Source organism: Odocoileus virginianus, chromosome 11 (genome assembly GCF_023699985.2).
Source record: "Odocoileus virginianus isolate 20LAN1187 ecotype Illinois chromosome 11, Ovbor_1.2, whole genome shotgun sequence".
Taxonomy (NCBI): Eukaryota; Metazoa; Chordata; class Mammalia; order Artiodactyla; family Cervidae; genus Odocoileus; species Odocoileus virginianus.
This window is the reverse complement of record NC_069684.1, coordinates 27481743-27494800: the sequence shown is the minus strand read 5'-3', so window position 1 is coordinate 27494800 and position 13058 is coordinate 27481743. Positions and strand designations below refer to the sequence as shown.

The window sequence follows — 13058 nt, the reverse complement described above, 5'->3', positions numbered from 1 at the left end:
CCCTCTTACTTCCCTCCATCCATAGGGTTGCCATGGAAGCAGTCAATTTGCCTACACTGTATCCTCACAGTTGATTGGTCACTGCTGATTGGTGCAGGGGTGAACACCTGTCTCCAGCTAAGCCAATGAGCTCCTTTTCCTGGGAATTTGGGGTTGGGACTAAGAAATCCCAGCCAGAGAGGATATAAATCTGGGAATTGTTGGTAGTGGCCACCATTTTCTTCTAGGGAGAGAAGGACGAAATAGACCCATGAGGAAAAGAAATTCTGAGAGAGGGTTTCCTGAGTTTCTAACAATCTTTCAGTGTCCAATTTTCTTCTGTTCGTTAAGCCTGGCTCTCTCTGCCCTTGACTGAGTCTCTCGTTGTTCAGTCATTTAGTTGCATCTGACTCTTTGAGAACCCCATGGAATGCAGCACACCAGGCTTTCCTGTCCTTCACTATCTCCCAGAGTTTGGTTAAACTCATGTCCATTGTGTTGATGATGCCATCCATCTATCTCATCTTCTGTCACCACCTTTTCCTTCTGCCCTCAATCTTTCCCCACATCAGGGTTTTTTTGCCGTGAGTCTGCTCTTTGCATCAGGAGTTCAAAGTATTGGAACTTCAGCTTCAGCATCAGTCCTTCCAAGGAAAATTCAGGGTTGATTTCCTTTAGGATTGACTGGTTTGATCTCCTTGCTGTCCAAGGGACTCTCAAACATCTTCTCCAGCACCACAGTTCAAAAGCTTCAGTTCTTTGTCTCTCAGCCTTCTTTGTGGTTCAACTCTCACATCTGTTCATGACTACTGGAAAAACCATAGCTTTGACTGTATGAACCTTTGTCAGCAAAGTGATGTGCTTTTTAATACACTATCTAGGCTTGTCAAAGCTTTTCCTCCAAGGAGTAAGTATTTTCTTATAATTTCGTGGCTGAAGGTGAACACTGAATCTCTTAAATCCTTATAACAAACTCCCCTTTTGACTGAGTTGGCTCCATGGATTTCTACCACTTACCTTAAATATGACAATGAGCCTGCTGGCATTTGGAGCCCCAGGTTGGGAAAAATATTTGAATGTGTTGAAAGTAGAGCTTTCCTAATTGTTCCCAATGACACTGCCATCACACTTTCATTACTATCACCACTGCTACTAATGGCCAGGCTTAATAGTATTCTTCACTTGCATTTTATTAGGCTTTTCAAATACTATGCTAATCCTCATGATAGATATTTATTCCTATTTTGACAGCTGTGACACTGAAGCCAAGAGAAGTTAAGCAGTTTTCCCAAGAGCACTCTAATTAACTCTATTCTAACCTGTGTTACATTTTGTAAGTATATGGGCATTTTCCCATCTCTTTTAATGTTCACCAACTGTATTTCCATTTTACAGAGGAGGAAAGTGAGGCTCCAACATGGCTTGCCCAAGTTTACACAGCTAGTGGCCAACATAGATGAGAATAAAATCAAGCACTTGGACCCTTCCCTGGCTCTTGTTGCCTCCAGTGAAATACATTCTGCCTGGGTGTTTTCTGATAAATGAACCAGTGACTGAATGACTGAATTTGTATCTCAATAAGTAAGAGATACATCTCCACTTCTCACTTCTGCTAAGTGTCCATGGGTCCTGTTTTTGCAGATAAGCCAGGCAAGAGGGTGATGTCAATTTGAGTGTATGTGTGTCGATGTATCTCTGTAAAAAAGTGTCACTTACAGGTTTGTCGTTATGAGAAAAAACAGCCACTTATGTGCATGGGCCTTCCTAGAATTTTCCAAACCTTTGGTGATTTCACAAGAGGAGGGCAAGTCCTCTGCTCCTTCTTAGTGCCTTACTGTCATTGGATTTCTGACCCTTAGGGCTTATGTCAAAAGGAGACCCACACGTGGTCAGAGTCTGAGTGGCAAGGTCAGGCGGCACATGACGAGTGAGGTTTGAGATGGGAAGGGGGGACCTTTGTGGAGCTGTAGAATCCTGAGGTCAGGGGTGAATGCTGTTTTAGGCTCTGGCTTTGGGTCACAGGAGGGACTTCCATGCCAGATGTCATGTAGTCATGGTATCAGTGACAACAGCTAACACATCGCACCATGTGCCAGGCACTGGTCTAAGTGCTTCCCATGGATTATCAACAACCTTGTGACACAGAGCCTATTATTATCCCCATTTTACAGATGAGGAAACTTCAGCTTGGAAAGGCTAAGCAATCTGCAGGTGGCCACACAGCAAGTGAGTGGAGGAACTGGGATTTGAACGCAGGCATTCTGAATTCTTATCTATGTGCGTGCATGTGTGCGTGCTCAGTCTCTTCAGTTGTGTCCAACTCTATGTGACCCTATGGCCCTTAGCCCACCAGGCTCCTCTGCCATAGGACTCTCCAGGCAAGAGTACTGAAGTGTTTGCCATGCCCTCTTCCAGGGGATCTTCCTGACCCTGGAGATGAACACTTGTCTCCTGCATCTCGTCTCCTGCATTGCAGGTGGATTCTTGACCCACTGAACCACCTGGGAAGCCCTTATCTGTCCACACTATCCTCCTTCTCCAAGGCAGCAGGCACTTCTTCCAGACTCCTTGGAGGATGAGTGGAGAGAAAACCCCTGACTGAACAGGGGTGACATCGCCCCCCTCCCTTGGGAGCCATGGGGCTCCCAGCACCCACTTACTCTGCAGTCTTCCCCAGCCCGTGACGTAGCAGACATAGTTGTTGGGCAGGATGGTGCCAGCAGGCGGCAGGCAGCCCAGCTGGATCTTGTCAGTCAGGGGGACAGAGCTGGCCAGTTTGAGCAGGGCAATGTCGTTCCTGGGTTGGAAAAGAAGCAGACCATAACCAGAGGGTTGACTGGTTCTGTCCCAGTTATATTTCTGATTCGAGCCCCAGCTGGGATCACTGAACCCTGTCCCCGGCCGGACTGATGCTGAATCTTCCTTCTGTTGGGGTTACGAGGGATTGGGAGCAGCTATGGTTAAACCCCAAGATTGCATTTAAAAGAAAATTTTGGCCACATTCAGCAGCGTGTGGAATCTTAGTTCCCCCACCAGGGATTGAACCCACACTCCCTACAATGAAATACAGAGTCTTCACGACTGCGCCACTGGAGAAGTTCCCCCAGGAACTTAAATTTCTAAAGGCCTTTCAGGGGACTGTTTAAAACAGAGAGGGCAAGTAGGTCTGTCTTGCAAAGTCCACTCTGATGGATTAGTTGCCTGGCAGGCTGTGTTGACAAGGACTCTGACGTTCTTTCCAGGATCAGCAAGGGAATAAATCCATGATGGCTTGGTGATGTCCATGCTGGCCTTGTACTTCCTGTGTTTGGTTTAGAAAACAGCAGATGTTCAGACGGAAAGAACTTTTTGCTTTTATTCTTCACTCTCTCTTCCACCTTGAGCTCTGCTGTCAGATTTATCCTTGAGTTTCATGTCCTTGTCTAGAAAACTTTTAGCAATTGGCGGATCACATTCTCCATGATGGCTGCAATGAGATCTCCCACCTATTGGTGCTTGTTGCAATGTGATGTTGACACTTTGTCCACTGAGAGTTGAGGGTCTCAGTTTCTTCCTCCTGGCTGGGGATGGGGGGCCTGTGATATTTAGGAAGTGACACCATGTTACTTCTGAGACTAAGTCATGACAAGAGATGAAGCTTCTGTCTGATCTTTCAAGATTTCTTTTCTGGGATCCTAACCTCTGTGCCATGAAGAAGCCAAGGCCACATGGAGAGGCCATGCAGAGAGGCCATATGTAGCTAAAAATCTCTCTCTCCACTCTCTGCCCAGCCATCTCCTTCCCATCTCTTAAAGCTTCTCTGGACACATTTTGTGTCATTTTATGGCTTTCTAGTGTCTTGTCTGTGTGTGTTTCATCTAGTAGACTAGTCCCTTTGGGGGCAGAGACTGACTTATGACTCACGGACTCCTTGTATCCTTTCTTAGCCATCATCAGTGCTGGACCACAGCAGGCTGCCCAGATGAAAGAGCGCGGAGAGTTACGGCCACAGGGCATCCTCTGCTCTCTCCTGGGCTGTGACGTAGAGTCATCAGAAGATTTGGTGAGTGAGCTTTCTGGTCAGTCATTCAAGAGTGGCATCTTGAACTGCAGAAGAGGCCTTGTGTGTGGTTAAATTACGCAAATTTGAAGAGATGGCTGGGGTTCTTCTTTCTAAAGGCCCTTCTGGAACTGCAGATGTGCTTTGGGGGGATGGGAGAGGATGATGGATACTTCTGGGTTCTAGAATGGTGATGGGGAAGCAGGAAAAGGGAAGATAACTTTCTGTCCCTGGTGGGGAGATGCCAGCAATGCCACATGGTCGTTATTCATATCTAAGCCAGCAGTCTCCTTAACCACCCCCCACACTGCCTCACAGCCACGCTTCTGGCCATGGGCTCCCTGAGAGTGGCTGCAGTGGCCTGTGCACCTCTATGCGTCCAGCACCCAGTGTGGTATGTGGAACACGGGTGGGGCGGATGGTCACCAAAGGCTCAGGGTGAGCATGGGGTGGCATGTGCTCGCCTAAGAAGTTGAGGGGTGAAGTAGTCTCCCTGCTGGTCGGGGAACCATCACTAGGGTTTTGCAGAGCTCTGAACCCTTGACTAGCTTCCTGTGTCCTTTACCGAGGCTCCCTTGCAGGGCATCAGGGAGTCTTTGTGTTTAAAAGATCTTGTTGGGAGGAGGCACAGGGTGGAGGAAGGCAGGAGGGACCATGTCCCACTCTGCTCTTGGACTCCATTCCCAGTCATGGGGCCTGTAGATCCATCTCTGTGTCCTCAGGATTTGGCACAGAATAAATCCATGGTCAGTGTGTGCCTGGGGTGGATGGGAACCCTGTAGACTTTACTGGCAGGAGATCTAGGTTGCCCCCCCCCCCCCCAGTCACACGCCAGTCCAGGCATCTTTGGGGCCAAGAACCTCTCCCCCCTCCCTACAGAAGGAGCAAAGGATGGGACGGCGCCCACTTTTTTCTGTGAGATAGCCCACCCCCAGTTTGTGTGCCTGCCAACCCACCCTGCAAGTGCACCCAGACAGAACGTACCCTTGGGCGAGCTGATTGGAGTTCCACTTCTCGTGTATCACGGACTTGGAGACGGCGACGGTCAGTGAGCCAGACTCACTGGTGGAGAGACTCTGCCTGCCCACCACCACGCGGTAGGTCCTGGAGGAGCTGGAAGAGAGGGGGCCGGGCAGGGAAGGTGAGCTCTGGGCTGTCCTTTCCTCTCTCTGAGCCCTGTGGGCTGGGACACCCCAGTGAATGTACTGGTTAGAGACCAGCTCTGGACAGTGCTGGCCAACCCGAACCAGCTCCTGCTCCAAGAGCCACTAGTTGGCACTGGGAATTTTTCTTTCCTTGGGGCAATCGGTTAGTTGCAACATAACATAATAACTACAACAAAACAGTAATTACAACTACCTTATGCCAACTGTAAACTATAATATAAAATAAAAGTTATAATAATATAAGCTCTATATTACTATAAGGGAAGTGAGATGGATACAGATAACCGTAGTCATTTGACTTAAAGGGCATTTTTTATTTTAATCTTTAAATTTTATTATCTTTTTTGGCCACAGCTATATGGCATGCAGAATTTCCCTGACCAGGGATCGAACCTGTGCTCCCTGCAATGAAGCACAGTCTTAACTACAGGGAAGTTCCCAAGGCCATTTTTTTTAGCTTAACTCCTCATTTCCTGTTTTTAAATGGGGAACCTGAGGCTTGCTTGTGTGTGTGTGTGTGTGTGTGTGTGTGTGCGCTCAGTCGCTCAATTGTATCTGACTCTTTGTGACCCAATGGACTGTAGCCTGCCAGGCTCCTCTGTCCATGGGATTCTCCAGGCAAGAATACTGCAGTAGGTTGCCATTTCCTTCTCCAGGGGATCTTCTTGACTCAAGAATCAAACCTGCATCTCCTGTGTTTCCTGCGTGGCAGGCGGATTCTTTACCCTTGAACCGCCTAGGAAGCCAGCCTGAGGCTTAGGAAGGACTAACTGGTCCAAAGTCTTACTCTCCAGCTCGTTAGTGACAACTCAGAGCTGAAACCAGGACTCCTGAATCCCAGACCTCTGTGATTTCCCCCACCACCTCACAGAACTTGTAAATTAGGTGGAGAGAAGGGACCGCCCCTGACAGTGAGAGTGTCTCACTGGCCCAGTGGAAAGTCCAGTGAGCGCCAGCCTGGGTGAGCTAAGCAGAGGCTGTAGCGAAGGAAGAGGACAGGTGAACCACAGATGTCACAGAGCCTTTCCTTTCCCTGTGGGCCTTTATAATGGTGCTAGTTTCACTTTTATTGAGCACTTATTCTGTGCTGGCCCGTTTAATGCATCATCTCATTGAATCCACACTAAATACCCATGGATGCTTCCCCGGTGGCTTAGTGGTAAAGAATCTGCCTGCCAACGCAGGAGACACGGATTCAATGCCTGGGTTGGGAAGATCCCCTGGAGAAGAAAATGGCAACCCACCCCTGTATTTGTGCCTAGAAAATCCCCTGGACAGAGGAGCCTGGCAGGCTACAGTCTATGGTGTCGCAAAGAATCAGACACGACTGAGCGACTAAACCACAATTACTGCAAGTATTGTTATCTGCTTTTTTGCCAGTGATGGTATTGAGACTTGAAGAAGTCATTCAAGTCGCTCAAGGGAACCCAGTTCCAGATCCAGAGGCCAAATCTAGTTCGCCCCAAAAGGGCAGGAAATGGGCCTCTCCCCCCAATAGTTCCCATCAGTGCCCCGCACAGGATGGTCAATCCATATCATATATGTGGGTCTATCAACTGACCAACAGACTGAACCACAGATCGAAGAGAGCGTATTTCTTGGCCAAGGAAGTGGTTATCTGCGATGCTCCTATATATGGGGTGGTTTGCGCCATCTGGGCTCTAACTCTGAGAGACGAGTGCTGGCCAGTAGGGTGAGCGGGTGGGGAGACGGGGGAATAGCAATTACCTGATGCAGTGGGCTGCTGTCAGGACCCAGTTTTGTTTTATCAGAGACCCTCCGCAGGTGTGACGCCACTGGCCGCTGGAGCTGTACTGCAGGGAGACCTGGGAAGAAGCACAGGTGATCCCATAGCTGAAGGGGCCGGGCCCTCTGCTCTGCAGCATCCCGGCCCGGGAGTGGGGGCAAGGGAAGCTGAGCAAGCAAGACACTTGCCTCAGGTGCAAAATCTAAGGGGGCACGAAGAAACTCTGCAGTCCAGCTACATAGCATTTTAATAATCTTGAGAAAATCAACACACAAAAAAATCTATGATGAGCAAAATGTCAAAAATGTAAATAAGCCCAGGTTGGATGCATGAGACAAGTGCTCAGGCCTGGTGCACTGGGAGGACCCAGAGGGATGGGGTGGAGAGGGAGGTGGGAGGGGGGACCGGGATGGGGAATACATGTAAATCCATGGCTAATTCAATGTATGACAAAAACCACTGCAATGCTGTAAAGTAATTAGCCTCCAACTAATAAAAATAAATGGAGAAAAAAAAATGTAAATAAAAACACTATTAAGAAGTAATTAGTTAAAAAAAATTTTTTTTGGCTGTGCTGCAGGGCACGTGGGATCTTCGTTCCCCAACCAGGGATGGAAGCCACGCCCCTTGCGTTGGAAGTGGGGAGTCTCAACCACTGGACTGCCAGGGAAGTCCAGGAAGTAATTGTTTTGAATATCTTTCTGCAGTGCGACTTGTTGGGATTTTTCCTTTCTTGGGAGCTATTTCTTCAGGACATATTCTTCCAGTTTAATATGTGTAAAGCAAAATTTTGCTCCCCCCATCCACTCCCCGAATCTGTGCTTTCCTTAAGTTTTCTTGTCTTGGTAAATGGCAAACCCGCTGTAAATAGTGGGCAGAATGATCCTTTTAAAATGTGAGCTTAATTATGTTTCTCCTCTGCTCTGACCTGCCTGTGGCTTCCTCTCTCATACCATGTAACCTCTAAACTGTACAATGCGCTACAAGGTTCTACATGACCACCCCCACCTTACAGGCTCTCATTCCCCTTTCTGCTCCAGCCACACTGACCTCCATGAGGTTCTGGAAACACAACAAGCTCATTTCTGCCTCAGAGCCTTTGCAATTGCTATTCCCTCTCTCTGAACTAATCTTCTCTAAAGTCTTAGCATAGCTTTCTCCTTCACTTCCTGCAGGTCTGTGCTCAAGGTTACATTCTCTGTGAGGTTCTCTGTGACCACCTTATCTAAGAGTATGCACACTCATGTCCACACAAGTGTACACGCGTATCCTTACACATCCATGCACACATATGGACACACACAGTTCTTTCCTCTTGTCCTGTTTTGCTCTTCATCATAGTGTCTAACATCACCTGATGTTATGAATTTGCCCATTCAATTGTTCACAGTCTCATTCTCCCACTTTAACATAAGCTCTGTGAATTTTATTTCCACTGCTATATTCCAGGTGCCTAGAACAGTTCCTGTCTCATAGTGGGTCCTTAATAAATTGAACAAGTGAGTTAATCAGAAAATGAGGGAATGAATGAACATGGACTCACCAGGGCAAGTGTCTGGTCTCTCTTGCTGAACTTGTCACCTATTGCTCTTCAGTTTTTCCTTGAAGACTAAATCCACTCATAGGAATATGAAAATACTTAAGTGTACCCCTGACGACTCCTCCACTTTTTTTTTTTTAAAGAAAAACTTGTTTCTACTTAGATTTGATAGTTTAATAGGTGCGGATTGGAACTTTAAGGTGGTTGCATTTGGCACCATTTGGGTCTCTGTGGGAGCTGTCCCATCTCCTTCCCCTTGGAGTTCCTACCACGGCCAAATAGAAGGGAGGGGGGTGACAGAGAGCACTGCCTGCTCTGACCGTGGTTCCTGGGGAGGAAGAGCAGGGGTGATGCTACTTTTCTCCAAACATCATTTCTGATTATCCCCATGACATTTTCTTGTTTGCTTCACATTAAGGGGACTTAGATTAACTGACTTTTTTAAAACAATGCTTAAAATTAGACAAAATTAAAAAGATACCTAAAAGGATGCCCCACCCCAAAATCTCCAAATAGATGGAAATCACCCTACCGATGTGAAAATTTGAAATAATGTGTAAACATATAATTTGTGGGGAGCAAAATGTGGCCGCAAGAGCAAAGGTTAAACCAAATTTGACTCTGTACTTTCCTTCAGGCTAACTGGGTCACTTTGGTCAATTATATAACTTTGCTGAGCCCCAGTTACCTTGTCTAGAAAATGGGGATTATAATGCTTGTCTAGGGCTCTTGGGATGATTAATAATCATAATAGCTAACACTTTAAATGTCTAATAATTTGAAAACTTACCATATACTAGACACTGTTCTGAGCTCAGACTGTAAATAAGCTCACATCACAATCACAGTAATCTCATGAAGCACATTATCCCCACATTACAGACGAATAAACTAAGGCAGTGAATAGAAATTTGTACAACATGGTCCACATCATAAGTGGTGCCGTATATTTTTAATATTACTCACTGAGAAAGGTAAATTGAGTTGCTTCACTTGTACAGCCAGTATGTGACATAGTATGAATAGTCTGGCTCCAGAATCTATGTGGAAACTTTACACATCCTACTTTATTATTATCTTTTTTTTTTTTTTTTTTGGCTATGCCCTGCAGCATGTGGCGTCTTCGTTCCCTGACCAGAGTTAGAATCCATGCCCCCTACAGTGGAGGTGAGGGGTTTTAAACACTGGGCCACCAGGGAAGTCCTACACACCCCACTTTAATTTTAAATCATCTAGCACTTTATTTTCCAGTGTCTAGTGGATTGTGACCTAGAATCATTATCTTGAGATGAGTGTGGAACAGAAGAGACCTCTCAGTCAATGCAGAGCAAATTATATTTGTTTAAAATATTGGCTTTGTTTTAAATTTTGATATTTTGTTCATTATGATAGAATTTGATTTTTAAAAAATATTGCATTAAAAATTCATTTTGGTTACTGAGTTTTGTGGTGCTTCCTTAACTTTTGCCCCCAAAGTGAGTGTCTCATTTGCCTCACCCTGGTCCCCACCCTGCTTGACCTGCCCACCCATCCTGATTAAAAAAAATCTCCTAGGGAAGCAGAAGCAGGAAGTGTAGTGAGACTCTTCTAAGACTAGCATCAGTTGGTTCCCAAGACAAGGATACGTTTGTGTCAGCAAGTGGTACAGAGGTGGAGCAAATGGTCCAGAGGGTGAGGAGATATTTTGGTAGGCAGCATTGATTGATTCTCAGCACAAGGGTGACCTCTACTTAAGGGGGAGGTATGGGCCCCCTCTTCCAACTTCCCAGAAAAAATATATTGTGGGAGTGTGAGAAAAGTAGAACTGGCAAAAATACACAGAGCTAAGTATTGGATTGGCTAAAAAATTCGTTTGGGTTTTCTTTTGGTAACATCTTACAGAAAAATATGAATGAATTTTGTGGCCAATCCAATACATAAATTGCAAATTGTCTATCACTATCTATGACTGAAGCTCTCCTAATTGAAGGGAAGATGAATGGATGTTGCATTCCCTCCATGAAACCTACTGATGGCTTCATGGGGCACTCTGAGCACTCACTTATGTTGTAAACTCACCCCACTCAACCTTTCTGCTCCCAAACCTGTGTATGCCAGTTGTACTCATATTGTAATTATGTGTATTAATTAAATATGTAATCAATGAAATATGAGTTCTAAAAGATAGTTGTGATTTACATGGAAACTAAGGTAAGTGCTTGGAAGAGACCAGATAACCATGAATTTTAAAACATTGCTGTGAATTAGGCATAGATGAAAAAACTGAAAAACTGAGAAAAAAAGGTAATCACAATATGGAAGGGCTGTCAGATTGCTTCTTGAGTATCTCGTAGTCAGTTACTCTACTTTAAATAAATGGAATTAAATGAAAAAGAAATAAAGAAATGGAATTACAGATGATATATTGTGGGGATGATTTATACAAGATAGATTGGTGCCTGATGTGTATTTACAAGTTTTCAATTAAAATAAGTTTTAAAGGATATATGTGTGATTTCTAATAATTTATCTATAACTAACCTTTCAATTTGTTGTTTAGTCGCTAAGTCTTGTCTGACTCTTTGCAACCCCATGGACTGTAGCCCCACCAGGCTCCTCTGTCCATGGGATTTCCCAGGTAAGAATACTGGTGTGGGTTGCCATTTCCTTCTCTGGGGCATCTTCTTGACCCAGGGATCAAACCCAGGTCTCTTGCATTGGCAGGAGAGTTCTTTACCACTGAGCCTATTACTCAATCCCAATCATGTCAGATAAGATAGACTTTACTATATTTATTTATGTCAGTGTAAGCGGAACACTGGGCTAGATGAAGCACAAGCTGGAATCAAGATTGCCGGGAGAAATATCAATAATCTCAGATATGCAGATGACACCACCCTTATGGCAGAAAGTGAAGAGGAACTAAAAAGCCTCTTGATGAAAGTGAAAGAGGAGAGTGAAAAAATTGGCTTAAAGCTCAACATTCAGAAAACTAAGATCATGGCATCTGGTCCCATCACTTCATGGGAAATAGATGGGAAAACAGTGGAAACAGTAACAGACTTTATTTTTGGGGGCTCCAAAATCACTGCAGATGGTGATTGCAGCCATGAAATTAAAAGACGCTTACTCCTTGGAAGGAAAGTTATGACCAACCTAGATAGCATATTAAAAAGCAGAGACATTACTTTGCCAACAAAGGTCTGTCTAGTCAAAGCTATGGTTTTTCCAGTGGTCATGTATGGATGTGAGAGCTGGACTGTGAAGAAAGCTGAGTGCCGAAGAGTTGATGCTTTTGAACTGTGGTGTTGGAGAAGACTCTTGAGAGTCCCTTGGACTGCAAGGAGATCCAACCAGTCCATCGTAAAGGAGATCAGTCCTGGGCATTCATTGGAAGGACTGATGCTGAAGCTGAAACTCCAATACTTTGGCCACCTCATGCGAAGAGTTGACTCATTGGAAAAGACCCTGATGCTGGGAGGGATTGGGGGCAGGAGGAGAAGGGGACGACAGAGGATGAGATGGCTAGATGGCATCACCGACTCGATGGACATGTGTTTGAGTAAACTCCGGGAGTTTGTGATGGACAGGGAGGCCTGGCGTAATGCGATTCATGGGGTCACAAAGAGTCAGACACGACTGAGTGATTGAACTGAGCTGAACTGAACTGAAGCCTCACATATTTCTTTCATGAGTCCTACCACTAACAGGTCCTAGTAATTTGTGCCTGTGCCCCACCCAGCATTTTTAGTCACCTTATTGTTAGAATTGTTTCAAGGTAAGGAGGCATTTACTTTATTGGTAACATCGATTTGCCTGTAGTCAAGAATTAATTTGCATAAAATAGCACTGATTTGTTCCTGAAAGCAAGGAATATTTGCATAGAGAGTGATGAATGGATTCTCAGATAACAATATATTTGTAAGCAAGCATCTGATTGGTTAACAGAAAGAATGTATTTGTGAATTTGTGTGGATGGTTTGTAGGCTAGGGCAGATCTTTATCCACGTTAGAGAAGGCCCCTCTCCTTCCACCCCCAAGGTTGACCAAGGGCACAGAAATGTATTTTTTATTGTTGAATTCCCCCATCCTGCCCTTTGAGTCCCCACCAATCCTCATTTTTGCCAGTGCAGTAGGCCCTGTGGTGGAGGGTAAAGGGCTGATGTTATGGATGTAAGGAGAGGGAGGCAAGAGGTAGAGTAGGGGGGACTCACCTGCCAGGGCCAGCTGTTGGGCCTCGCATCTTCACCTCCAACCACTCTGGACAGTTGCGGTGGGTAAGTGGGGACCCCACAGCTGAGAGCTGTAGAAAGAGAAAGGGTTGTAAACCCAGGAAGCAGTGACCCAAACAATTTACCCCACACTTCCTGAATTCCCAACCCCCAAATAGAGAATCCCTATTCTGGAAGGATCCTTACAGGTTGTAGAATCCTACCCTTTGTTGCACTTTTCTGAAATTTCACTCCAGCTTTCTTACAACCACAGGACTGAATCCAGTGGGTGCAGGGAGGTCCCATCCTGAGTTCCATCAGGAGGCTGGAAAAGTGCCTCTGGGCGACAGGGCTTACCTACAGCCACCAACGTAGACAGCAGTAAGGCCCTGATCAT

General features: G+C 45.7%; 1 protein-coding gene across 1 annotated transcript in view; it reads right to left on the bottom strand.

Annotated features, from left to right (window-relative positions):
• LOC110125017 (chymotrypsin-like elastase family member 2A) overlaps positions 1-13058 on the bottom strand; it is an 18480-nt gene extending 5422 nt beyond the window's left edge. Inside the window, exons 1-5 of the mRNA XM_020873845.2 lie at positions 13019-13058; positions 12665-12753; positions 6913-7010; positions 5003-5131; positions 2640-2776 (exon numbers count right to left, since the gene is read on the bottom strand). Of these exons, the coding sequence (XP_020729504.1) occupies positions 2640-2776; positions 5003-5131; positions 6913-7010; positions 12665-12753; positions 13019-13058 (493 nt within the window). The remainder of the gene's footprint in view (positions 1-2639; positions 2777-5002; positions 5132-6912; positions 7011-12664; positions 12754-13018) is intronic.